Source organism: Strix uralensis, chromosome 23 (assembly GCF_047716275.1).
Source record: "Strix uralensis isolate ZFMK-TIS-50842 chromosome 23, bStrUra1, whole genome shotgun sequence".
Classification (NCBI taxonomy): domain Eukaryota; kingdom Metazoa; phylum Chordata; class Aves; order Strigiformes; family Strigidae; genus Strix; species Strix uralensis.
Genome location: NC_133994.1, coordinates 3,915,346 through 3,942,910, shown reverse-complemented (window position 1 = coordinate 3,942,910; position 27,565 = coordinate 3,915,346). Strand labels below are relative to the sequence as shown.

Genomic DNA, 27,565 nt, shown 5'->3' with positions numbered 1-27,565 from the left:
ATCTGCCTTCTGGGCTGTGGTGGGGGCTGTGAAACCCATATCCTGTTATCCTCTGGAGCAGAAAAAATTGCCATTCCTTCCCTCCACTGACCTGGAAATTGTTAACATGTTCCTGTGGCCCGTGGGTCAGCAGCAGCATTGCCTGGGTCGCCACGCTGCATTGTGCGGGGGGGAATTAGCCACCTGTTCCCCAGCCCTAATCCTGCACCCAGGGCAAGGGCGGCCCCGCTCCGCTGGCCTCTCGCACCCTCTGCTCCACAGGCACAAAAAGGCCAGTTAACCTGGGAACCGCCCGGCTTGAAGATCAAGGGGAAGGGGGTCCCTTTGGGCAGGGGAGAGGGGAGGGGGAGCGTTGCCTCGGGCAGGAGGGCCAGACCCGTTCAGCAGCTCGGTTTCCACCCAGAACTCACAAGCCCTTTGGCCCCACACATCCCTGTGGTGGATGGCGGATGCTGGGTGCTGAAGCCTGCTCCTAACTTGCTTTACACCCACCTTTTACATCGTTCAGGGCTGCAAATGAGCTTCATTTGTACCTATTAGCAGCGACAAAGCGTGGCCTGAAGCCAGCCGCTTCCAGGTGGGGTTTGCCAGCGGGCAGTGCTCGGCACCAGGCAGTCTGTGCAACAGGAGCAGGGCGAGAATTCTCAGCTCCACCGAGCCAACGGCTGGAGGAAAGAGAGGAAGAGCACCACGGTAACTTAGAGATGGAACCAGACTGCAGGCCCAGGCTGTGTGTGTCCTTCACCATCAGCTTTCTTGGGGAGACAGCTGTTCCCTAATGAATGAGCAGAGGGGTGGGTGCTCTTAGGAGCCCTCAAACCTTCAGCAGGGCTCTGAGGGTCCTTTTCCTGGGACACTCCCAGCATGAGATACGGCCAAGGCACAACTTCTGGTTGCAGGAGGACTGTCTCCTGAGTTCTGAGCTTTGGAAGGAGCGTTTTGGTTTGGCTTTAGGCAGAAAGAAGGGACAACATTCACATGCACAGATTTCTGCCTGGGGGATTTCAGTGGAGATAGGTGGTGAGATCCCTTCAGTGGGGCCAAATCCTTTATCTGTAACAAAAGGAGCACCTGCACACTGGCTACAGGTTCCAGTAAGGACATCTCTTATTTACCTGAGCTGCCTGCCTCCAGCCTGCAGTACATGTTTCCCTTCTGTGCGGGTCTCAGCAGCCAGCCTGCCCACACGGTCACCAGGAGAGGCTTTAAGCACCTTCTGAACCTGAACCTTGGCAGCCCAAAGGACAAAGTGCAAAGGAAGGCAGATGGCTGAGTGGAAAACGGGCAGGTCCTTCATGTAATAAAATGGGCTGTGAATTCCCCACAGCCTGCTGCTGAGCACAGACGAGTGCCCATAGCCCGGCTCAGTAAGTCAAACGGTAGCACTGGCAGCGCTCTCCGACTGTTCCTGGACTGCCCTCTGCTCCCTGGAGAGCTCTGGAGCCATCCATATGGGGAGCATGTGCAACTTCCCATGCAGTGTGCTCTGCATATGTCTCAAGCACAGGGAGGGAATGGTTCCAAAGCCAAGGGACCCGAAAAAAAAAAAAAAAAAACCGGCAAAAATGAACGCCTGCATTGAAAAAGCTTTATTCAGACCTCGTACTTCCACACTTCGATGCGTTACTCAGCCTAATGTTGGGCTATTTGATGCAGATGGGCTGAAGCTTTGAGGGATCAGATTTACAGTGTCTCAGAAAGACCCAAGGCTTTATAGAATGGACTTCCAGACTCCCACTGCGGGTGGAAGTTGTGAAGAAGGATGTCAGAGGCGTCTGGGTATCCCCATCCCAGTGCTCTGTGGCCCCCTCAGCTGGAGATCCACAGGTAGGGCAGACTGGCCGTGATCTCTTGTGTGAAGTCACTGCATTTTGGAGGCTCCTAGAAGCATCTGCTCATTCCTCCCGTGCTACCGCACAGGCAAGAACGGACACAGGGCAGCGAGAACAGCCACCGGGATACAGGGACAGCCAAGAGAAGAGAATACACGACAACATCTGTGTGCGAGGGGCTGCCACAGCTGCCGCAGGGCTCATGAAAGCGCCCCGTGGCTCCATCTGGTTTGGGGACAATCCTGGTTCTTATGGAAACACATGGCTGACATCTGGGGAAACAGGAAACGGCGGCAAGCGTTGCCCCAGCAACGGCGTGTCCCTCCGTCTGGTCCCCCACCGGGAGAGCCATGGGATCGGCAGCTCACACCGCTCGGGGAATTCAAAGTACAAGACCAAGGCGACTGATTGATGGGTCGGGTTCAATGGGGAGGGATATGATTAATAAGTGTTATGGCCCCATTGTTCCTGCTGTGCGGCTGTCAGTGCTGGTTAGCTCTGATGGGCGCTTTGATGACTCTATGCCCATGAGTGAGCCACTGACTTGATGAATCTCAGCCAGCAGAATAATATTTGCTACGAACCCCTTCTGCCTCCCATGGACAATAGCGGGGCCAGCCCGCATTGTGCGGGGTGTGGGATCCGAGTTGGGTACGGAGGCCTGATTTTTCTCCAGCACGGCAGTTCGGCAGCACCCGCCTCTTCCCATCACATCACCCCCTTTACAGGATCACGGTCCCTCGTCCTCGCTGGCAGCTGGCTGTGCCAGGGAAGGAGAGAAGGAGAAGAAATTGCAGTGCTTTCTTAGAAATGCAAACACAGGGACTTTCAGGCTGGAATGTCACCATGCTCTGGAACTGACAGAAAAGTACTTCTTTGTGCCAAACATTTGTGTTTTGCAAACCAATGTGTTTTCTTTAGGTGCTGTGCACCCCAGCAAGGGGCAGGCACATGCTATGACAGCGTCTTGTGAGCTGTGCGTCAATGAGCTCTGCTCCTGGCTCGCTCTGGGGACGCAGGACAGAACCTGTCCTGTGCCTTGACCACCCGCTCCGAGGTACTGGGCGCTCTCTGGGAGAGGAGAATGCCGCGGGTATATCCTGTCTCCCTGCTGATGACTGCTGCAACCTGCATCATCCTTGCCAAAAATGCCCTGTTCTAGCAGGAACCTTCTTCCCAGACCGCTGTCCTGCTGTTCAGGACAAAATGATTTCTGAATGCAGACCTCAGCCGCCTTCTCCTTCCGCTTCGAGCAGCACAAAGCAAACCTCCTCCCTCCGCGAAGCAGCAAGCAGGGCCGGGAGTGCAGCGGGAGGGGATGCTCAGCCAGAGCTGCCCCACCACGCTCTGCCCAGTATGGCTCATTGACTCCACCAGTTTGTCTCCTGCTGGCTGGCTGTCCTTCTGATGTTTCAATAAGGATGCTGCCGCAGAGCGTGAGCTAACGCTGGAGCTTCCCCCGTGCAAAAAGGCAGCAAAGTTTGGCTTAGAACTGATTTTATTCAGCTTGAGGGAAAAAGTATAAACCCCTGTGCAGGGTGGGCATCCCCCCGAGGGGTTCTTAGGGGTTTATTATGAGCCCAGCAAAGAGCAGCCCCCCCCCCCACCCCCCTCCAGCTCCGGGCTGCCCGCCCCGGGCGCTGCTGCCGGCACCGCGGGCCGCTCGTGCCCCCTGCCGGTACCTTCCCGGTGCAGGCAGCGGGCAGGCAGCGCTCGACCCTCCGGCCAGGAGGGCTGCCCCGCTGCCCCCCCCCCGGGGCACCAGCCCGGTGGAGCGAGCCCCAGCCGTGCCCTCCTCGCCCCCCGGGGTGCAGCTCGGCGCGATCACCCCGCAGTTTCTCCGCAGCACCCCAGTTTATTAAAAACAGACACTTGGCTTCGCCTTGACCGTGCGCCGGTGGGTGTCCGGGTGCTCCGCGGGAGCCCGCAGGGAGAGCGTCGAAGAGGTGATGCTGAAGAGCAGCGTCTCTGCCCGGAGAGCAGGTTCACACCGATCTCAGGGAGTCACAGGAGGGTTTGGAATTTGGGTGGTTTGGAATTTGGGGTTGGAATTTGAGTTTGGAATTTGGGGTTGGAATTTGGGTCGGAAAGGACCTTAAAGACCATCTAGTTCCAACCCCCCTGCCATAGGCAGGGACACCTTCCTCTAGATCTCCTACTGCGGGAAAGCCCGATCTGCTCGAGCAGCACTGCCCGAGACTGTCCTTTCCCAAACCTGCTCCTCCTTCCCCACTGGCCGGGCAGCCAGCCTGGGCGATGCCCAGCGTGGGCCGGGCACTGCAGTGTGCCCAGGTTTCCCCCCTCACATCCCCCCTGGGGCCCCGATGGCAGGATGCCTGTCCCATCCGTTGACACCAGGGCAAGGTGCCAGCCCAGGGCCCTTTGGGCCCAGCTCCTGCGGGATGCAGAGGTGTGGGCTACCATCTGTGCAGTACTGCTGGCCCGCGGTGCATCACAGCTTTCATCCACGAGAGGCCACTTTCCTCTAGCGTTTGCTGCTGCAGCAAAAAAACCTTCCCCAGCCAGGGAAAGGCTGGGAAGAAGAACATGCGTTCACTTGGGCTTATGAGGAGAGGACAGCCCTTCCCAGGCTTGGGGCTGGATGTCTCTTGCAGTATGTGGCTGGCTGCGCTGTTCTGCCTAAATTCAGCTGCTTCCCAGCTTTTCTCCACTGCTTCAAGCAAACCAGACAGCAATTGGTAAGAAACTGCACAGGCGGTTTTGTTGGGGCAGTACATCCTGCCAGGCTTGCTTAGGTAACACCTTAGGCCTGGCTTGCAGGGCGCTGGAGAGAGCCAGGTGGGACCAAAGACGCAGCCTCGGGGTTGCATCCCACCTCGGATGCAGGTGATGCCTCTCGTCTCGTCTGTAGTGCCCAGGCAGCAGCAAGTCACACTTCCCACCGCAGGGATGAACCCACGGGAGGGCAACTCGGTCATCCCACCACCTTCAAACCCATAAACAACGTGGCTTTGCGCTTAGGGGGTGCCAAAGGGCAGAGGAGGGCTTTCAGCAGAGGACCACAAGCTGGAGTGGGAACACTTCAAAGCCACAGGGCCACCCATGGCCATCGGCTGCCTGGCAGGCTGCAGGGTCAGCTCTTGGCGAGGAGACAGGCTGGTTAATTGGAAAGGCAAACGGCCCCGGGTGCTGTGAGCTTTAACTCACTCACAAAGGGATGCTCTGCACTGTCTCTCTTCCAGCCACGCAGCTGGATGGCAGCCCAGAAAGGCTGGCCCTAGCACAGGGCACTAGAGCTGGAAAAGCCACCTCCTGTCTGCAGGAAGGGACTGGGTGCTACGTGAGGGGCTGCGCCCTTCTCGCCCTGCAGCCAGAGCCACAGAGCAGTACAACCCCAGCCTTACTCCAACGTCTGGGTCTCCTCAGCCCAAAGCAAGATCAGGACAAGAATCACTCTGTGCACCCCGAGAACCCCTGCCTGCGGTGCTGGAGAAAGATCTGAGCCCCTCGTGCTCGCCGTGGGCTCTGCTCTCAGATGATCTGGGGGCGGGGGGTGGTCTGTGTGGGAAATCCTGCTCGGGAGCAGAAGGAGGTCAGGCTGGTGCTCACGTTGTGGTAGAGAGCAACACTCCTGCCCTCCTGGCTCCTCCTGGCTCCTCTCCTGAGTGTCCCCCTGTGCCGGCATGTTAATCACTCAGGACCTGATTTCCTCCTTTCTGCCACTGAGGCTGCACTGCAATAGCCAGTCAATAACTCAATCAGTGTGAGTAATATCTAAGTACTGCATCTTGGCGCTGTTATTGTTCCCCACTTGGTAAAGGTTTATGGCATTTCATTTCATAGAAGCTTTCCCGCTGCCAAAGCCTCAAGCCAGCCTTTTACTTTAGCTATATTAATTCTCCTGGGTCAGCCCTGCTTATATTGTGTTTTTAATTGAACATTCTTTTCCCGTCTCACTTTTGCAAATTCAGCCTTGATTTTCTTCCAGTTTTGCAAGGAAGGAAAAGAATGAATACGGCATTGGCTGACCTAGGGATAGCACTTGTGAGAGGGACCCACCTTCGGCAGAACCAGCTCCCCGGCCAGGAGAGGAATGAAGGGGAAGGTCCTGATGAAAACAAGTGGGAGAGAAGTGAGGGGGACTTCACTTGGAGCAAACTTTGTCTCCTCTGGTCCTCAGATCCCAGGATGCTGGAGTTACATCTGCTTTTTGTTACAGCAACCTGTCCTGCCTGGCCACAGCAGTCAGCAACACGTGTTCCTTCCAATCCCTGATCCAGGACCAGCGCTGGGAGTGGCTTCATTTTGAAGCATCTCCCTTGGCTTTGGCAGTGTCAGGCCCCACACTGATGGAAGGAAAGGGGAGAGAGAGATGCTGCTTTCAGACCCCACAGCTCTTCTTGTTCTTCCCTGCTGGCATGACTGGAGGGGCTGACATCGCCCAGACCATCTGAGCTGGGAGAAAAACAGCTCAGGAGGAAAGATCAGCTTGACTTCAAACTAGTTGTGACTGGAGTGGTGCTCTGGCTTGAGGTGAAGCAGGTCTGGTAATAGCAGGACATCCGAGTGATGTGAGAGGATTTCTAACCTGTGAGGCTGTTTCTATACAGGGGCTAGCACCAGCAAGCCTGATTTGGACATGCTTGCTATAATAAGCCTAAATACAATTAATGATAGTGCCTTGCCAGGGAGAAGTGGATGGGTTATGCCAGCCTCTCCCAGACTGAGGTCAGCCCCGCTATTGCCTCTCTTGTAGCTATCAGCATCCGTGAGGGAGACATCCCCTGCTTGCTGTGGAGATATCCGGGGCACTAAGGGTTTCCAAAAGTGGGTTTGAGCGACTGAATTATAAAACCAAAATAGAGGAAGTCGCTTGCAACAAATCCTGCTTGACTAGACTATAAGTAAGCCCTGGGCAAATCTCTGGTCCCAGACCTGAACTTTGATTTGAAGTACTAAACCAAGAGCAACAAGGCTGATTAGCTTCCCTTACCTCCCCCCACCAAAGCCTTTGGGCTTAAAACTTCTGGCTCTGGTCCATTTCTGCACTATTTTGGCATGTTTTACTTTAGTTTTACCTTATTGACCATCCAGTAAATAAGATGGGGTCAACCCCAGTTCTGACAGCTCTGCAATACAGCGTCTTCTTCCTAATGCTCTTTACAGCTCTGGAAGGGGGCAAGAAGAGCCGGGAGCCCTTCTTTTAGTGGGGGCAGAACTCCGACGGCGGCAGTCAGCTCGTCCGGCCCCAGACACAGAGCGGGTCTGTTTACCAGGGCCTCTTTCCTGCCCAAATCTTCAGCCTTGCCATCTTGCAGCAGGGCCCAGCCATCCCTGGCAGAGGCTGCGGTGCCGGGTCAGGAGTGTCCCCGGGTCCCAGCTGCCTGCCAGGGACCTCACCGCTGCCTGGCCTCCCGGGGTGTGAATGCACACACTGTCCGGGCTGCCTCCACTTGGCAGCCGATAGCATGGGTGCATTGATAGAGCCAGGACACGAGGAGCTGCTCGGTTTTAAGATCCTAGCACAGAGCTGTTCACCCTTGTAAATGGTCTGGCTCCTTAGCGAGGATTACGTGTCTGAACAAGCCCTCAGCTTGGGAGCAGCTGTTTTCCAGCTATTGCCTAACAAAGAAAACTTTTATGACTACAGGAAAAGAACAGGACTTGGTTTTTTTTTGGACCAGCCATCTGATTTGAGAGCAGCGTGGCTTAGGAACAACACCTCAGCCCACCGAGGGGCTGAGTCGCTCCTCACGTGTGTGGTTCCTCCCACCCTGCCGCAAGCACGGGCCAGGACCTGCCTTTTCTGCATCACCCCACACCAGAGGAGCTGACAGTGCCCACGGCAGGGGGGAACCCACCCGCGTGAACACAGAGTGCCTTCTGCTTTAGCATCTCGTGTGTTTGTCTCCCTGCCTGTTCTACCTGACGGAAAACATCACCAGGTTTTCCCACTGACCTGAACGCTGCACCAGCCTGCCCCTGCTGTTAAAGAGCTAAAATCCCAGCCTGCCTGGGGCTGCAAGATTGGGTTTGTCATCCTAGGGTCATTTCTTTCCCCTTGCACAGACTTTATCCTTTCCTCTTCCTTTCTGCTTTTTTAAAGAAACCAATTTCCCAAATGAAGTGCAATGGGGAGCAGACAGTCTGCAAGTGCCTGAGTCAGATGAGCCTAATGGATGAGGCGGCAATTCACTGAAGCACTTTGTTTAATTGAAAGGCTCTGCCTATGGCTGCCAAAGGGAGGCAGAATGTGGTTCCCCTGACAGGCCCTAAGTAGATGACACAATATATGGAGGCTCAGTCCCCAACCCTGCTGTGTTGGGCTCCTTGGCTCGCCTCCTGCTCCCTGCAGCAAGCTGAGTTGCCTTGGCAGGAAGGCGGTACATTGCCTGGAGTTTTTTTGCTGCAGTCCCATGGCCATGCATCCTCTAGACAGGCTCTTGCCCTGCCAGCCGGAGGGAGTTAGGTTAATGGTTGGACTGGATGATCTTCAAGGTCTTTTCCAACCGCGATGATTCTGTGAGTTGGCTGCAGCCCCCCTGGGTGCAGCAGCTTTTGAGGTGTGAGGAGGCTCTCCCTGCTGGGTGCTCTCCTCACCTCAGACTGGGTTAACAAAGGAGGTTGGAGGGCAAAGGCATCTTTCTGGTTGATGTTGCACCTCAGACTTCCTCTGTCATTTCGGGCCAGTGCTGCCTAGGCTGGTAAGAGCACATACGACTGTGCAGAAGCTGCTTCACGGTGCAGTTGTGAAGAGGAAAGTGTTGCAGGGAGTTCAGCTCTCAAATCCTGCGGTATTGTGGGAGCAGCAGTTGCTCTGGCCAGGCTGGGATGCAGGGGTCTGCCAAAGCCAGGCGTGTGGGGTGGCGAGTCTCTACGGGTGCTGGGAGAGGCAGGATCTCTGCTGGGAGTGCCGTGTCCATCTATCACTCTTGCTCCGACCTGGTACATCACATGATGCTGACTCTCCCGTTTTGCTCAGGCGTGTGCAGATAATTTTTCTCTCCCTCTCTTGTCACTTTTTGATGACAACAGGCCTTTTATTTGGATTCAGTTCTTTGCGGTGCATCCAGCAGATTCGGGGAAAGGCGAAATCTGTAGAGTCCGTTCAGCGCCAGCTGGGCAGGGGCAGTCGGCGGGCAGGTTGCCTTCCTTCATCCTCTTCGACTGGGTTGCTGGGTACAGCAGGACCTTTGGCTGGCAATAGCTTGGCAATGCACTCCAGGTGCAGCTGGGCTTTGCCTGAGGACTCAAAGCCTGGGCTGCTACATTCCTGGGGAGGGATTCCACCAACAGCCTGCTCATCCCCTGGCCAGGAGGCAGCCAGCAGCCTCAGATCTCCCGTCTCCTGCTCCCTCTCCCTACATGACCTGCATTAAGTCAGGAGGTGTTAAGCTGGGCATGGGTTCCCACGGCACAGGGCCTGCCCCAGCATGCTCAGCCCGTGACCTGCAGACACAAATAAATATTTGATGGAGAAGGATGTCAAGGGAAGTTCGGGATCTTGCTCGATTGGAAAGTCTAGTGCAAGGTGGACTGAAGGAGGATTGCCTGCAGCGATGGGAGGGGGGGGGCTGCTTGGCAGCTCTGTCTTGGGTGCCCCCCTGCCTGCCCTGCCCACACCAGCCTGATGGGCCATCAGGACTCACACAAAGCTGCAGCCTCACCTAGACCCTTGCTGGGACAAGGGTCCTCGATGTTATCTCCAATTTACAAAGGCAAGACAAAGAAGGGCAGTGACTTGCCCAAGGGCTGGGTGGCCCTGCTCTGTCTCAGCAGCATCCGTTCACTTTGCCATGGAAGAGCAGGCAGCAAGAGGTTAATTCAGACCGAGTCCCTGCTCCATGTGTGTGTGCAGAATAATGAACGCAGGGGAGAGCATTTGGGAGATTCAATGCAAGGCAGCATCGCCCCAGTGTTGGCTTCTCTCAGCTTGGCACCAAAAGGATGAAATATTTCCTGGTCATTCTATGTGTGTGCACTAAGAAATTGATTTTCAGATAGAAGAAATCTTTTAAGAGTTGATAGTTTCAACGTTTCTTTTTCTCTTTTTTTTTTTCCCCTCTTTTTTTTTTTTTTTTTTTTTTTGCCCACGCTAATGGTAACAGCAGCAGCTGCGTTAACTGCTTTGGATAAAATTCAACACAAAAGCCTCTATCTCCCTGGGAGTCTGGTCCAATAAATCCTGCCTTTAACTATGAAATGCATTTAGGGGACTGTGAAACCACAAGCTGGGAGGGCTCGGTCCCTCCCTGCCGGCCTGTGGGCATTCCAGCCCGGCAGCCTCGCTGGGCACCACGCAGACCTTTTGTCAGAGGAGCCCAGTGGAGAGGAGCTGGGCAGCAGCCCCGACCCGCCAGCAGCTTTGCAGGGGTTGCCAAGGGCCCTCTAACCGAGTGCTAAAACCTTGGCTCCTCGCCCCTCTAAAAAGGGGGGGGAAACGAAAAAGCCCGATCCCTGCATGCCCTGAATCTTAATCTCTTCTCTTTCAGCTCCTGCCTCCCAGCACCCTCAATGTTTTCCATTAAAGAAGGGCTCCCCAAAGCTGGGTGTCTTCGTGGCATCTGCCAGCGCTGGGGATGCTGCTCAAGCCTGCAGCAGGGCACCTGCTGCTCCTGCAGCCCTCGGCACCCCGGGTGTGCAGCTGGGACTTATGGGGACGCCGAGGGCAGCGTGTTCCACGGGCCAGGGGATGTGATCGCTGCGAACTGGGACTGTCCTGGCTGCGGGAGCTCCTGCGTTCTTGTTATTTTAAAGAGTTTGTTGCAGAAGGAAAATGGGATATTTGTCCCAGACAAAATTTTGTGAAAGAACGGGGCTGGATTGTGTATTTCTTACAATAAAGATTGGGGCAAATTTAGCAGGGAGAGAGGGCTGATCTCAGAGATATTAACATCCTTCCAGTCACGTCGACATGGGGTAGCCATCTGAGGAAACCAGGTCTTACTGGTTTAGGAGATCTAAACCCAAATAGCTGCCCCGGCTCTTGAGGACACACTGGGGCAACCCAGGGAGGCCCGTGGCACTAAGTGGGCAAGGTGAGAGCAGTGGCTGGCTACATCCTGTCTCAGCTGGGCAAAAACCCCAGCCTCCCTTGTGTAAGAACATGTGTCTCTGGCGTCAAAAATGACCTGGTCTTTAAACCAGGAAAGGCTTTTTTGCGTTTCGCTCAGAATATTTTTCATCTCCCTATTGCTGTATCCCTGCCCCCCAGGTCAAATCCTGCCCCATAGCTCCTGCCAGCCTGCCCTGGGCACTGTGCTGGTGCCACAGGGCAGCCCCGTGTCCAGGAGCCCAGCTCCGGGCTGGGCGCTGCCTCTGCATCACCACTGGAGCATTGGAGAGCTGAAATTTTTGCTTTACGGTAATGAAAAAAATGCTTTGGTTGCACTTTCTTTCCAGCTAATCCAATTTGTCTCCTTACTGCTTTCAAATGCCTTTTAAAGATTCCTAGCAATGTATTATAGAAATCCATTTGCTGAGATGCAGCAAAGAGGGGCATTTTTATTTTACAGTTATTAGCGAGTGACAAGGTAAGTAACTTGGAGAAGATTGATCACCCAACTAAGCATTTTTACTTTCTCAATTAATCCTGGCATGATTGTAATAAATCCAGGAGTGGGAGTAATTAGATGTGAACGGACCTCACTTCCTTTTGCTGCTGCGTGTCAGGGGTAATGGATAGAGACATCTTTCTCTTGGAAGTGGCCTAGGGAGACGTCCAGTTAGATGGGATTTCTGGAAAGAAAGATAGATGTCAGGGGCCAGTGTTCACTTTTTCCTCAATGGAGAACAGATTTATGCTATCAATCCACATTAAGAAGACTTCATGGCTACATAGAAATCCAGCAAGAGTAATTCAATTAGCCCCATGCACTTTTTAAGATGGGATTTGATAATGGAGGATCATTTGCCCTGAAGTTCACGCTGAATTTTCTTTCTGCTTCCTTCTTTTTTTTTTTTTTTTGATTAAGAGAGTCATTGTGGTTCACTGGATGCTTTTGCCTCCAAGCTGAGAGGTTGCTAGGTTAAATCCTAAACCATGCTGGAGGTTCACGGCCACTGAAAACACAGCAAGATGGTACCTGTGTGTGCGTGCTCAGTGCTGACACCTGCTAAACCGAGCCCACCTTCGCGAGCTTTAAGCCTGCCCCTTGTGCCAAGCGAGGGCACAGGGACTCGCTGCTCACTTAAGGAAAAATACCCACCTGCATGAGATCCCAGGGCTGGTTCCAGCGCGAGGGAAGACCGTGGCATTCAGTGCCACAGCCAGCACATCTCCCCCCCAGGTCCTGTGTCCCTCAGGTCTGGGGGCCCTGGAGACCAGCTGCTGCTCTGATCTGCTGTGTATGGGCACAAACCATGTGCAACCACAGCCCTTCATCTCGTTGCTGTCGTAAACCAGGGTGTGGGCGTTGGATGTGTCCGGGCTGAATTCCTCGTAGCCTGTTGTTATTATACCGCAGTGCTCATAATACTCAGTGGTTTGGGTTTTTATGCTCTGTCTCCTGGAGCTGTGCGAATATGTGCAAATCTCAGCATACTTTCCTGATTTTAAAGTTGAAGGCTTAGGATCATGTTGTTGAGAAAAGCTGGGATCCCAGTAGCTCCTAAATCTTGGGGCAAAACTGACAAAAGGCTAGCTCTGAGTTTTTAACTTAGTACTAAGGCTGCCATCCTGGTCTGGGGAGGAAGAGACCAACTTCCTGAATTCACCTCTTGAATCTTACCCAGAGCATGTGGCAGATCCCCATTTTGTTCCTCACTTTCCCCCCATAACTAAGGGGAAAGGGCTGAGCAGGTCGCTGCCACTCACCTCTGCTGATGCGAGTGGCTCGTGTTCCCCACAGCTGCGTGGGGACAGGAGCTCACTGTGACACCCCTCGTGATGCTGCCAGTGCCCATCGCAGCCAAAGCCAACATGCCGAGGGCTGCTGTGGCACGAAGCCCCTCTTGTGTGTGTCCTCTGACAGGGAGCTGCTCCCCAGCCCTCAGCCCTGCTCCCACTGAGATCTCATTAATAGATTTACTTATTTGAAAATCATTATACAGGCAGACAGCCTCATAGATGTAGGATCCCAGGGGCAACTTGTTAGCAGCTGCTCTGTAGCTACATCAAGAGATTTTCTGACAGTACACAAAAGCCATTTGACAATGTCAGAAACCACCGAGAGGGATTAACTTAAAAGAGAAAAGGGGAAAAAAAACGCATTAAAACATGTCTTGGAGCTTATCAGAGATGGAGAGCCTCAGAGCAGAAAAACCAGCCAGTGGGGCGTAGAGGCAACCAGGGAAGAAACCAGGGGCCAGCCCAAGCAGGAATGGGGACACTTTCTCACCCCTGGGGAAGTATTTCTGATTAACACTGGGGCTCTGTTTTGCTTTGTCAGGGTATTCACACAGGTCTTTTATTTGCTTTGAAGGCTTGGCCTAAAATCTTACAGGTTTCTTGCTATGACATGCGTGCCGTACCAGTGTGAATGAAGAGCTCTGCCCTCAGCCCCTCGCTGTACCGAGAGGTGCGCAGACGGAGTTATTTACCCCGTGGTTACCGATACTTCGGCTGCTGTGACTTTCGGATACCTAACCTGATACACCTGAAAGGCTCTGCTCCCAGCAAGCACCGAGCACGTGCCCACAGACACCAGGGCCTCACCAAGGGAAGCAGCCAGAAAATGAAGGTATGACACTTGTGATAGCTTTGGCTGAGAGCTGTGATAACAAATATCTTGAAAGGGAAGTGCTTCGGGGTCAAATGGCAGAGAGATGCTGGCATGAAACTGCTGAGTGCAGCAGGAGTGTCTGTACAGTCATTTTGAGGAGGCAATAACTCGCAATAAATGAGAGACCTTTACAGACTTACTCAGCCCAACCTTAAAGAAGCTCATTTGCCTGTGCCATGAGTTGTTAAAATTGGAAAAATCTTCAAAGGATGGGAAAAAAATTACAGTCCTGTCGAAAATGTGACAGCTGCTACTGCTGGAGGGAAAAGCCCTGATCAGGCAAAGCCTTACCCAGGCAGTTAACTTCAGATGTGTAAGAAATGCCGTGAACATCGCTGAAGTTTGCTGAGGGCTGGGAGATAAACAGGTGTCTAAAGGTCAGTGCTGCTCAGCCATCCAGTGCTAGCAATGGTCTCACAACACCCCAGGGGTTTACAAAACTACTGGCCGCCAAAACTATCTGATTGGAAGTATCGCTGCGCTTGCTCCTCTCCTCTCCTCTCCTCTCCTCTCCTCTCCTCTCCTCTCCTCTCCTCTCCTCTCCTCTCCTCTCCTCTCCTCTCCTCTCCTCTCCTCTCCTCTCCTCTCCTCTCCTCTCCTCTCCTCTCCTCTCCTCTCCTCTCCTCTCCTCTCCTCTCCTCTCCTCTCCTCTCCTCTCCTCTCCTCTCCTCTCCTCTCCTCTCCTCTCCTCTCCTCTCCTCTCCTCTCCTCTCCTCTCCTCTCCTCTCCTCTCCTCCTCCCATCTCCTCCCCTCTCCTCTCCTCCCCTTCCCTCCCCTCCCCTCTCTTCTCCTTCTCCTTCTCCTTCTCCTTCTCCTTCTCCTTCTCCTTCTCCTTCTCCTTCTCCTTCTCCTTCTCCTTCTCCTTCTCCTTCTCCTTCTCCTTCTCCTTCTCCTTCTCCTTCTCCTTCTCCTTCTCCTTCTCCTTCTCCTTCTCCTCTCCCTCAACATTTTAGGCCCTTCCTGAAAGCAAATCATGGAAATGCCACCCAAACACGTGCAGAGGTGTCAGAAAGCAAACATTGCCGAAGTCCTTGTCGCTTTTCCAAGATCTCTGGATTTTTCAGAGGCTGCTACTTCACTCATAAGCTTAGCTCACGGAAGTTTTTGCGAGCCCCAGGTTTACAATAGCTGTCTTGTAAAGAGCCTGGACAAACCCCAGTGATTTATGTATTTTTGTCAGCCACACAGTTTATTTATTTTGTGCACTGATTTGCCAAATAGTTTGTTTCAGTTTTCCCACAATACCATCAGTTTCTTGGCCAGTTTCTCCTCTTGTCAGCGTGAGGTTTCAGCACGGCGGTGGCGGAGCAGAGCGATATTCCGTGCGGGAACACGCTGCTCTGTGCCACGTCCCAGCGCACGTTGTCCCTAAAAGGGTGCTCGGAGTGACCACGCTCCGTCTCTCGCCTTTTGGTGCTGTCTTTTGACAAAGCCAACTGCCTTCTCCTTATGAACTTTATTAAACCTGCACACGGAAAGGAAAGCCGAGATCCTGGGGGGCTTGTGTGGCACCTCCACCAGAAAGCCTACAAGGCTGAGTAAATCCGCTCAAAGAACTGACCATATAGGGGCAAATACATCAGAAAAGCCTGTGAAATCCATTTTTCTCTTCACAGCTTTGAAAGCAGATGGCAGGGTGGGGCTTGAAGGAGAGAACTAACAAACAGAAAATAGTACAAACACAGCGTAAATAATTCTTCCCTTCTCCTCTCTGCAAAGTGTGGGAGCAGAATGTTGCAGCTGGTTTCTTCCACCTTGAACTGAGGTTGTTTCTCTGATTTACAGTTGAGCAGCGCTCGAGGAATACAATAAAAATTAGTAATTAAAATAGCAAAAATAATCTGCCAGGCACTGAAATATTTTTAGCTGATTGCTGGAGTTTATAATAGGAGCAATGTAATAATGGAGTCCTTTGTGCTAAGCCTCCGCTGTGGAACAGTGATGACTGCGGAGCCTGGACTCCGCGCTGCTCCTGGCTTGTGATGGAGTCTTCCCACCGCAGCTGAATGCTGCTCTCTTGCTCCTCATCCAGAAACCACACACTTCAGTGAAGTTTTTCGGTTGGCACAGGCTGAAAACCTGACATTGTGTTTCCTGCTTTGGGTCCCTTTGCCCTGTGGCACCTTCTTCTGGGCAGGGCAGAGCAGAGCACAGGGACTCATTCCTTCCTGGGGTTTTTACAGGAGTGGTCCAGAAGACTGTCAGGGTTTGAAGAGTTAAGCCCCACCAGGTGAAGCCAGGTTTCCTGCAGACCTGAGTATGCTGTGGGCCACTTTCTTCTGAAAATTGTATCTCCGAAGTCCTCGCTGAGGTGATGAAATATCGCATGCTTTTGAATAGGCATCCTTCCTTCGGCGTTGAACTGGGACCTCAGTTTTATGGGGCAGAAGCTGAAGCTTTGAGCAGAAGAGAGTGTGGGGTTTTAGAAGAACAGGCCCAGTGTTGAGACCAAAGTCACTGTGGAAATGCCAGGTTTAACACAGAGTATGTACAGGAGGCCTTGCCTGTAAAACCCACAGCAGTTTGCTATAGCTCCAGCCAGATTTATGCAATCGCTGGTATTTCATCCTCTTCAGGACAGAAGGTAGGCTTGGGCAGCATTTTGAACAGTCAGTAAGATTCATTTATTCCTATCTTGTAGTTAATTCCTGTTTATGTTCCAGGGGAGAGAAAAAGGATTGGCACATACACAATTGCAGGGACAAACAGCGCAAATAGCACAAACAGCGCTGCCTGAAAGAGGACAAACAGGGATGGATGGGCATCTGCAGAGCCTTACAATGCAGGATGCTGCTGGGTATTGAACCACGCTCATCAGAGAACGACACGGGCACGTCATGTCCTCTGCTGGCATCGTGGCATCGGCGCGGTGAAACTTCACCTCCTTGGCCCTGGGTCACCAACATGACTTGTTTAGGGCCATCAAGTAAAACAGCCTTGTAAAATGCCTCTGGGGAAAGGCTAATTTATGGAGAGGAGAAACAATATCCCTCCCCTGGTGCCACTTAACTTTTCATTTTATATTTGCAGTAATTGCACATGACATCTGGAAAAGCTGCCGTCCAGTCCCCGGGGGAAGCCAGGGCAGGAGGTCGCAGAGGTCCAGGGGCAGCCACAGCCATTCCACGGGAGGGTGGCTTTGCCGTGGCAAGCCCTGCGTGTCACCCCCCCCCAGTAACCGAGGAGACGGTGATGGACCAGGCGTGGGTGACTCGGTTTGTCTCGGGCTGGGCCCCTCCTGGGAGCCCTGCGGGTCAGGGCCAGCCCGCCCGTGCCTCAGTTTCCCCACAGGTGTAAAACGAAGCAGCCCTGGTGGCAGCCCCCCCCCTTCCCGATGCCAAGGGCGAGCTGGGGACGGCAGATGGAGAAGTGGGGCTCCCCCCGGCCGCCCCCCCGAGCTCGCCGGGCTGCGGGGTAGAGGCGGGGGGAGCCCCGCAGCCCTGCGCATCCCCGCGAGTGCGGGCTCCAGGGTGGGGGACCCCGGGGCAGAGCCGGGGGAGGGGGGGGCGGGTAGAGCATCATCTGCCGCGCAGGGGGGGCGGGCTGCGGAGCCGGCTGCCTCTCGGCAGCGGTCCCTACACCTTTAAAAGTCTCCTCACGTTGGCGCGCTGATTATCCATTAACCTGATGCGAGCTCCCTTTCCTGGGGGTGGCGTCCTCGGCAGCTCCGCAATAAGAGCCGGCAGCAGGGCTGGCTCGCTCCCTCCCTCCCTCCCCTACCCCCGCTCCCTTCCTTATCAGCAATTCAGATTGCATGCAAATCTGCGGGCTTTCTTACAGGGGCAAGGCAGAGGACCGAGCGCTTCTCCCCGGCCGCGGCTTCGGGGGAGAGATATCTCCTCCTCCTCCTCCTCCTCCTCCTCCTCTTGGGATTTTCTTCCTTCTCCCCTCCCCTGCTCTCCCCTCCCCTCCCTGCCTCCCTCCCTCTCTCTCTTTCTTTCCTCCTTTTCACCTCCTCGAACAAAAGTAGCCCTTCTCTCCGCCGCCAGCCCTGCCTGCGAGCGGGGCCGCTTTGTCTGCCCGCACCGTCGGGGTGCCCGGGGCAGGCAGCGGGCCGGGCCGGGCCGCCGCGGCCGCCGGGCCATGGCGGGGGGAGCGGCGGGTGCCCGGGTGCTGCTGGCGCTGCTGGGCTTGGGGTTGGCGCTGGGAGGAGGAGGAGGAGGAGGTGGAGGAGGAGGTGGAGGAGCAGCAGCGACGTGCCCCGAGCGGGAGCTGGAGCGGCGGGAGGAGGAGGCCAACGTGGTGCTCACGGGCACGGTGGAGGAGATCATGAACGTGGACCCCGTGCACCACACCTACTCCTGCAAGGTAAAATTTGGGGGGGGTGGGGGGTGGTGGATGCGGGGGGTGGCCCCCCGGGAAACTTTCAGCCCCCCAACAGGCGCCTGCTCAGGCGGGCGCATGTGGTTTTTATTGTACGCCGCTGCTGGAGCTTTGGTGGGTAATTATGTATTTTTAGACTGCGGAGGCTCTCCCCGCTGGAGCTCCCGCAGCTGGGGCGAGGGGAATCTCTCAAGGTTGCTTTTTATGGGCATTTCCCTCCTTGCCGGGATGCGGAGCCTGACTCCCAACTTTCTCTCTGGCAGAGTTTAGGCTGCCGGGGAAGGTGCTTCGGAGCCGCTTGCTGGCTCTGCCCGTAGCTCCCTGTTTACTTTAGCAGCATCTTGAGTTCCTCTAGCTCAAGCTATTGTTTAACTATGAATCTGGCCTCTGGCTATGTGTTTGGTTTTTTTTTTTTTTTTCTCCCCCCAAGCCGAGAGACTGTAAAGTACTCAGCAACCTGAAATACCATCCTCCCGGTTGTCAGAAAACGTGCTGTACGGCTTAACCCTTCCCGGGGCAGGAACCTCACTCGCGAGGACATGCTGCTCCGTTGCTTTTTCCTCCTCTCCCCGGCCCCTTTTCAGCCCATCCTTACAAAGTACTGCGGTTCTTGCCTGTGGTTACTGCTAAGCAGGGCCTGGGGTGATGCGCAGCAGAGTGTTGATGGGAGAGGAAGGTTAACTTTTATTCCATGGCGTTGCCCTCTGTTCTGGAGCATCTCTCAGCCCAGTAAAGTAGTTGAACAGCTTCTGTCTGCCCAGCTGGTGCCCGCTGCTTCACGCTTGCTCCCACCGCTCTGCCCCTTGCGCTGCTGCACGGTACAATCTGTACCCTGGCTCCTGTAAATTAGATCACAGACCCTCCAGGCTAGTGCACAGACCGTGTGTTTGCAAAGTGTCTGGCACATCCTGGGCGCTACGTAGAAAATTAATAAGCTGCTGCCAGCAGCCGGTGTCCTGCGGCAGCTTGGGGCACATATGGCTGAATGGATGTGGGCCACCTGATGCTGGGCAAGGGTTGCCAGGCAAGTAGGCAGGAGGTGGTCCAGGGAGGCTAGTGATGAGGCAGAAATGCTCATCGAAGAAACGGGTCCGTCTCCTCGCGCTGCGGACACACAGCAAGGTGTCTGGCTGGTGTAATATCCAGGCTTCATCTCGCTGCATCAGAGCAAGACTCTGGGCCAGGAAAATTGTTTTGCCTGGGCTCCTGTAAACCTGCTTGCTCAGCAGCTCTGCCTTTGCAAGGGTGCAATCAAGTCGGAGTAAGAGCAGCTAGGGAGCAAAGTGTGGGGAGGAAGCTGGTCTGTTGGTGGTGGCTGTGTTGGAAACACAGTTTGCCTTGCTCAGCTTGGGAGGAGAGCCTTCACCCGCCGTTCCCTGAGCCATCCCGAGCGATGCTGTGAGGGTTTGTGCTCCTTACGCTGGAGGTAACTGTGGGATTTTGCTTCTGCCAATGACCAGGGTCATAACAGCACCTGAAGGCCAGAACGTGCTCCAAAAGTACCTTTCCCTAGTCCTGGAGTCTTGTAAAAGAAAGTGAAACGAGAAAAACCTCTCCTGCCCTGGCTGGAAGTGCCCAGCCCATCTCCTTGTGGCAGTGCTGCCGGCTCTCCGGGTCGTGCTGTGACATTTAGCAATTTTCTTAGAGCAGTGGTTCCTCAGTCCCTTTACCTACACATCCATCTCTTCTAATTTTTAATGGTATGTTCGTTGTGTGTTTGCAGGGGGAAAAAAGCTTTGAAATGGGACTTGGGATGTCTTCAGGACCTGAAAGCAGATAAATCTCTCCTACCTTTGACTTCGCAGGGCGTAGGGCTCATGACTTGTGAATCTGTAGCTTTGCAGCAGCTGTTGGCCTGTTTCACTCCAAGAAGTCTCAAAGTACTGAAATTGCTGTGGCTTCTGCTCTGATGCTGGGTTGCAGGGTTTGACATACTTGTGGTTTGGTTTGGGTTTTATTTTATTTTATTTTTTTACCAAGCACCTGGATTCCAAAAGGACAGTTTGGACTTTAAACCTGACCGCTGGCTCCTGCTGCCCTCGCACCGACCCTGGTGCCTGCGGAGCTGGATTGAGCCAAGGTGCAGAAGGGATCTTGCTGGTGAGAAAACTCATGTCCACTTCCTCACTGTCATGCTCCAGTAACCATTCCTTAGGCCCTGGGGTTACCTCCAAATACCGCAGTTATCTCTTGTCAGGTTCTTCTTTATCTGAAGAGGAAAGGCAAGGGCCAAGTGTGTGGTAAGAGTTCCCTAGAGCCCACACCCAAAATAGCGAGTGTGCTGGGTGGTCTGCGAGGGAGCAGGCATGTGAAAATCTGTGAGTGCTGCCTTAGTGTATTGTTCTTCCTAGTTAAACTCTAAACCCTCCCAGCTGAAGCCTTTGATAGATGAAGATAAGCACATTACAACTCAGAAGAAATGCGAAATTAGTGTTAGATAAACACCCTGAAATAGCTACCAGCCATTCATTTGCTACTAGAGGAGATGAATAATAAGGAGAAACAGCCTGACAGAACTCACAAAGTTGAAACTGGCTGATGTGCCGCTTCACCGAGGGGTTTGACTGGGGAACCGGGGTGCTCTGCTTGCTCCTCTTCGCACGCCTGCGGTGCTGCTGTTCATCCTGTTCACAGCCTGTGTGTTGGCATTGTCCCTTCCTGCTTTTGAGCCCTCTGATGTGCCTCGTTCTGGTCTGACCTGGTATTTATGAAGGGAGCTCCTATTTATAGGTCAAATACAGGTTCTATATGTGCTATAGGAAATGTGGAAAAGGATGTGGATCCTGTTCTGAACAATAGAGCCTGTATTTTGGGGGGGTAATGGCGGCTGTTCTCCAGCCAGGGTTGGATGTGGGAATTGCTGGGGGAGGTGGGTTTGGTGCTCTGCTCGCTCCTAGGGAAGGGGCAGCTGCCTTCTGCCAGGGAAAGGGGGATAGGGACGGTGTGCAGTCAGGAGGGAAGAGTTTGGCAAAGCTGTGTGTGAAGCTGCGAGCGGAGCTGATGCTCACCAGCACCCTTCGTCTCTGAGAACTGCTGAAATCTGATGGTGACCCTCTTTACTTCTGACCGGAGTGACAGCTCTCTCCTGGGGGGACTATGTTCCAACTTCTCACCTTTCTTTACAAGACCAAGGCTGGCATTTCTCGAAGCATCTTCCTGGCAGGAATTCTGTAGCACTGCATGTGCCTGTGCAGGTGGTCCCATTCCCTACAGTGGGATGGACCCCCATGGCATACTGGAAAATCCTTTTACTTTCTGGTTTTGTACTGCACTTAAAATATACCCTTGCAAGGATCTGCTTAAATAAAGTTTTCACTGTTCTTACTCTGCCTCCCTGTAGCTGCCAGGAGTCTTGTAAAACAGTCTTAATCCAGTGTTTTATGTGCTCGCTGGCAAAAGAGTGAATGAGTCTGCTATAGGGAAGGGGACCTCTTGGAACTAGGTTCCAGCCCAGTTTTTTCTCTCTCTCCCTCTTCTTCCCCAATCCTAGATGTAGCCAGTGAGTCACCAGTGACAAAGTCTTAATTGTGTGTGATGATGAATGGGATGCCCTACAGGTAATTGCTTGGTCTTTGGTGCCTCCACATCCATTCATTATAGAGGATAAGGGTGGGGAGAAAGCTGGTGGACTCTGATGTTGCTTGTGAATGCTGTGGCCTGGCTCTGAGGTGTGTGACTAGAACAGCCATGCTAATTAAATTACCATCTGCTTCAGGAGAGGGGGGTAGGCTTTAGCCTTTCCTCCCCCTTAGACCTAGCTGTGGAAATGCCCGACTGCAACCTTTCAGCACAAGCCCCAGGCTGTGCTTTCTGCCTACCTGGTGTGTGTGTATATATATTTTTTTTTTTTTCTTTTTGTCTCCTTTGCGTTCCTGGGTTTTTGCCCTGGTTGCTCCTGCACCTCACCTTGCAGCGAGCGCCTGCCCTGCGGGCTGCAGGCTGCTGCCGAAGGAAGAGGAGGTGGGGCTGGAGGAAGGTGTCTTAACTTGACTGTGGGGAGAAGCACAACCACAGGGAGTTGTGCTGCTGCGAAATGCTGGAGAAACAGCTGGTCCCGGGTGGGGAAGCGGGAGGCTTGCGCTGAAGCTGTGCAAGCTGTGCTCCTTCACACCCTGCCTCCTCGGCTCACCTGAGGTGCCACGTTTGCAGGTGGCCCCAGACTGGCTCTTTGAAGGGGGCTGCATGTGGTGGAGCAGATGTCTGTGTCCATACCGGGATTCCTGTAAGAACAGAGGGGAGGAAAGCTGCCTGTCACAGCTACCCTTCCTTGCCATCTGAAGCTCCCTCTGTTTGCTGGTTGACTGCCATCTCTCTCCAGAAGAAAGCTCATGCTGACAGGGCTGCGTACAACCCAGCAGTCAGCTTTTCAAGCAGGTTTCCCGGGCAGAAATAGGCTGTGCAGATGGCTTTGAAGGCATTGCTTTCTTGGCCCCTCTTCTTACCCACGCCCAGCAGCTTGGACTTGGACTCTACAAAGAGGGAGGGTAGCCTGCGTATAAGTTATTGCTTGTCCTTTGGTTGCTGTGGCATTGCTTAGCACTGGCCCAAGGGGAGCTGGCTCCCTTCGTGCTGGAAGACAAATGAGTGTGAGAGCGTGTGGGTACAACATCTCCAGCTAACCTCTCCGCGTCTGGGAGCAGCTAAGGCATGTGCAGCTTCCAAAGAGGAGCTGTCACCGTGGTGTTTATACCTGGGATGGTTTTTCATCTCAGGTATGCAGGAGAACAGGGCTCACCTCAGTAATACACCGGACCTGCTGGGCTGGGTGAGAGCTGAGACCCGTCAAGTCCTTCTCCAAGGCAGGCAAATGTAACACCTTCAGTAGAAGGTGTGCGAAGTAGGAGCATCTGAGAATAAAATACACTCCTAAAATTTGTTCTTAACCATCAGTTGCACCTGTAGAGTACAGCAATACTGAATTCACTCCCTTTTTCTGCTTGGCGGGTGAATTTTGTGCTGAGCAGGAGGGTCTTGCCCCAGCCTGCTTGCTCCTGTGGCAGAGGGAATGGCCCCGCTCCCTTGCCCCAGCACCTGTAGCTGCCCACTCTTAGTTGTAGCAGGGACAGTGTGGGAATTCAGTTCAAGATCATTGTGGATCTTGAAGCCTCTTGATCTGGACTGAGTTAGTGCTGAGCTCACACCCTTGAAGTCCTGGAGTGGGGGCCTCAAAAAAGTTACAAGATTGATTAAAGGTCATGAGACTTGCATTCCTCCTAGCCCCCAACATGTTTTTACCCTTTTCTTTGAACTTTGCAGTGTCAGATCTTTGTGTGTGTCTTCTGTAGTCACTGCGTAATGGGATGGAGGTATTTGGCAAAGAGTAAGAGTCTCTGGATGGTTTCAAAGCCCAGAGGGGAACACAATGCACTTGAAGGGCCGTGCAGGGCAGAGGCCAGTGAGCTGCAGTTGCAGATAACTACAAAAATGGTTCATTCTAGAGTGGGATGTCTGCTCTGTGCTTTCCTCCTCAACTGTAACAAGTGCCCCCCCCCACAACCCCCGTGTCAAGCATAGAAGCTGTAGTGTGAACAACTATCTGCCTCCCTGCCGAGGGTGGGAGAGACCTGTCTGCCCGCGGGTGCGTGAGCATCCTTTCTCTGCCCCTCGTGTTCCCTTCGGAATTGCACTGTTAAAGTAGGGAATTGCACTCTTGAAGTATGGTCGTGCCTGTTTCAGAGATGGGATCAAGAGCCCCCTTATCTCTGAGCCTCCACCTCCCTGCTTTGGTGCCTGGCCCGGTGTGCTGAAGTGCTCTTTGGGCGGTGAAGACGGCTGGGGAATGCAGGTGACGGGCGCTCGGGCTGCGGAAGGCGGGGAGATGCTGACAGGGAGCGTGATAAAGCACACGGAGCATGCCAGGCCAGGGGTGCCTGTGGTCACAGAAATACCTGTGCACTACAGCAGCCACCCTTGCTCCTTGCTCTGGTGTCCCGTGTCCACTAAAGATTAATTTTAGGGCTGCTTCTTCCCTCCTGTTTCCTTTGGGTGGTTTGCCGTGGAGAGCGTGGCACTGGAGAGAGGTTGGCTTGCAGTTTTTTCACCTTTTTTGGGCAGGGGGATGAGCCAGCAGTGAGGTCCAGGGAGACTGCCCTAGAGCTGCTGGCAGTGGAAGCGGGGAGAGAGGGACTCACTCTTGTGGCCAGGACTTATTTTCCTTTCTGAAGTTTGGATGGGTAAAGGGGAAATGGGCTTCTACTGCCAAATCCTCCATGTATTTTAGCAAATCCAGTCTGTTAATGCAAACGTTTTCTTTAGTCATTTATGGGAACATAAGTTGCCTTTGACATTTCTACATGGAATGTTATCTGCTCTGCCTTTGTCTTCCCAAGGTACCAGTGCCTTGTCAGAGCCAGAAGACTCCCTTCTCATTTACCCAACCCTCCTGCCTCTTCCTGCCCCTGTTTTGGGGCTCCCGTGCCACTGTTCAGAGCCTCCTCTGTGGATGGGCAATGCTCCCTTTAGCTGTGCAGCCTTCCCCCACTGGGGACTTCCAGCGATTTAATGTTCCCTTCAAAGCTTTTTGTAATTATTCAGAAGTGTTTTCTTCTCCTTTGATACATTTCACCGCTGAGATTTTGTTGCAAGTCAGGGTATCTCTGGGACAACTTGTACCAGCTGGAGTCTGTCACCTCGAATGATGCTGCCTGGGAGCAGAAGGGGAATTCCTCTGGCAAGGCTGAGACTTATGTGCTGCCCTTGATAGGGCTTGAATCATGTCCCTGACCCTGTGGCCTGTGTCTGCAGATGATGGGGCAGAAGGAAAGGGGCATCGCTACCCTCCACCAGCCTGCTTTGTGCCAGGGGCTTGCTGGGTGTTTGCACTTGGGGTGGGGAAGGTGAGTCCTCCCTGGGGTTGGTGATGAGAGGAGAGGGTCGTTTTGGTTTCGTGGGCCTCTGGGGAGGTGAGTCAAGGCAGCTCGTGGTAGGGTTTGGTGTAGCGCAGCTCTTCATCAGGCTGTTTCGAGCTTCCAACAGCAGTGACTGGGCTGGCGGCACACTTGGTAGCCAGCTCTGGGCCCAGCCAAAGCTGAGGGAGGAGAGGTGGGAAGGGAAGGCAAATCCTGCGCTCAGCACCAAAGGCAGAGTCCCAGCACGGAGGGGAATGATGGGGCACGGAGGTTTCTGTCCCTTGCTGGAGAGCTGGCCTAGCTCAGAGGCCCCTTGTGACGTGAGGTCTGGCCCCTTCGCTCCCCACGAGGCTGTGTGGGGAAGGGGCCAGGAGTGCCACGTTCCTGGGCTAGAGAGTTGGGTGCAGCTTTGGCAGAAAGAGTAGAATGTGCTTTAGTCTTTGTTGCCCACGCATTTTGTGCTTTTAGAGGGATGGCTAATGAAATCAGCTCTGCTGGAAGGCTTTGCCAGCCTGAACCACTCCTGTGCATCTTGTGACAACATGATAAAAATTAACCGGGCCAGAAAGTGCCAACTGTCTGTGGCTGTGAAATGGTCTCACGTGCTCTTTCTCCCTCTCGTTCAAGGTGAGAGTCTGGCGTTATCTGAAAGGCAAAGACATCGTCACTCACGAGATCCTCTTGGATGGTGGGAACAAAGTGGTTATCGGTGGCTTCGGGGACCCGTTAATCTGTGACAACCAAGTCTCGACTGGAGACACACGGATTTTCTTCGTCAACCCCGCCCCGCAGTACATGTGGCCGGCCCACCGCAATGAGCTGATGCTGAACTCCAGCCTCATGCGGATAACGCTGCGCAACTTGGAGGAGGTGGAGCACTGTGTGGAAGGTGAGGCTGGAGCGTGGGTGCCTGCCTTTCCCTGGGGTGCCCAGAGCCTGCAGACACAGCAGTGGCCAAGCCCTGGCTCTGTTGGCCACGCGGTGCTCTTAGCTTGTATATGATTGATTGGCAAATGATCTTGGTGGTGATGAGGCAGATCAATGCTGCTGTTCTACATGTGTCTGGGGTAGTCATACTGCTCTGTGGACTCACTTGTTGTGGGGACAGTGCCTGGCATTGACCTTGTTGTCAAAGGCGATGGTTGCAACCAAGATAGAGCCAAGCAAAGTTCTTTTATTTTTGCTCCAGACCTGATGCAGGTTCTCAGTCCCCTCCTCAATGAGCCCAATGTAGTTGGGAGCATCCCCACTGCAAGTCCTGTCCTAACACAAGTATGTGGTGGGCACTGACCAGGGAATTTAGATTCCTCACACCTGAGTTAGATTTACCTGTAGGTTTAGGCCTAATAAATTAATGGGTTAAGCCTGTGGTGAAGGCCTGTCCTTCATGGTACTCACTTGGAGCTTCCTTGCCTGTTAAGTCAGCCTCGTGGGCTCCTGCAGGAATCCAAGGAGCCAGCTTAGTTCTGCTTGGAGGTAAAGCTTGCTTCCCCGAGGTATAACTAAGTCAGAACCAAGCCAAGCAGCTAAGTGGTTTTGGGTGGGGGGTATGAGGTGTGCTTCTGTATTGTCATGGTGAAGCCCTGTATGAGTTGCATGCTAATGTCTGGAGCCTTTGTGTCTGCTCCCAAAAGAGCTTGGATGAGGAGGGTTGTAATGCTGTGCTGAGTTACTGGTGCTGCTGTGGGTGTAACAACATAGCTGTTGGGAAGAGCTACAGGGACAACAGCCCATATGTGCTCTTCAGTAGGGTCTTAGACCTCCAGGTGTGGAGATGTGCCTCTATGGTGAGCAGACTTGGAGAGAATTGATCTTTCTTCTGCTTGTTGCCCAACTACCTTGAAAACATACTTCTGTAATAACCCATTTGCTGGCTTCTCTCTTCCCCCTTTATGCTTGTCCTGTGTTCCAGCAAGAGCTCCGAGCTCATGGGGGAAAGCAGTGCCCCAAAAGCTCTTTGCTGGGGTCTGAGTATGTCCTGAGAGCAGATGAGTAAATAAGGGAAGGAATGCAGGAATTCTGCACAGACAACAAATAAACATGCGGATTGGCTCCCTCCTCCCCTTGGATGTGCAGAGGAGAGGCCATAACCCCTTTTTCCAGCTGTGAATGCTGACAGAAGTAAATGACCGAACTCTTGGGCTGGGAGGCTGGGAGAGAGCTAGTTCAGCAAAGTGGCTCGCAGGAGGCAGCCGTCTCGAGGGGTGTTTGTAAGCGGGAGGGACACTGGAGGTTTTCCACCTATATATATGTGTGTGTGTGTATTCCATATTGCACTTGAAAGGTATCAGTCCTGCTCCTTCCTTGCACCTAGTGGAGAGGGAGGGAGGGAGGAGAAAAAGACCATATGTGTGGTGGTTTTTGTTAAACCTGAGCAAACATTTGGAAGAATTCTGTCTTCACTAGCCTGCTGTGTTCTTTGGCATGCTCATTTTGCACACACTGGGTGTGAGCAGGGGTGGATGAGGTAGGTGGTTCCCATTTGTGGTGAAGGATGTTGTCCCCTAAGGCCCCTGCGAGGTGATGAGAGATCTAGGCTTCCTCCTAATACTATAGATTCAGTGTAGAACTGGGACCCATTCCTGCTTTTGCCTTGAGTGGGGGAAGATTCAAACTTGTGTTATGTTGACGTAGTGCTCGTTCCAGCTGCTTGGTTCCAGGGGCTGGCTGTGTTTGGTGAGCTGGGCTGGGACCTGCTGCAGTTGGAGACATGTCCTAGCTGTGGACAGCTTTTTTTGCAGAGGTGGTGATGGGACTGTCGTTCCCAGTGTGCTGTACCCTGCAGCTGTACCCGTGTCCTGCTCCCAGGAGGGGAGAGGTGTGAGGTGACTGTAGGTGGATGTGTCCATCTGTAAGCGTGCCCTCTGCAGTACCATA

The 27,565-nt window shown here is 53.6% G+C and overlaps 1 protein-coding gene across 5 annotated transcripts in view; it reads left to right on the top strand.

Moving 5' to 3' along the window:
* Positions 1-17,308: 17,308 nt before the first annotated feature.
* The window catches only part of AGRN (agrin), a 125,927-nt gene continuing 115,670 nt past the window's right edge, over positions 17,309-27,565 (top strand). For 4 of the 5 annotated variants that reach the window (XM_074892794.1, XM_074892790.1, XM_074892789.1 and 1 more), the window contains exons 1-2: positions 17,310-17,825; positions 25,316-25,577. In XM_074892794.1, the coding sequence (XP_074748895.1) occupies positions 17,601-17,825; positions 25,316-25,577 (487 nt within the window). In that variant the 5' untranslated portion in view covers positions 17,310-17,600. Of the gene's footprint in view, positions 17,826-25,315; positions 25,578-27,565 lie in introns of all 5 variants that reach the window. The other variant, XM_074892791.1, reaches the window with a different exon arrangement.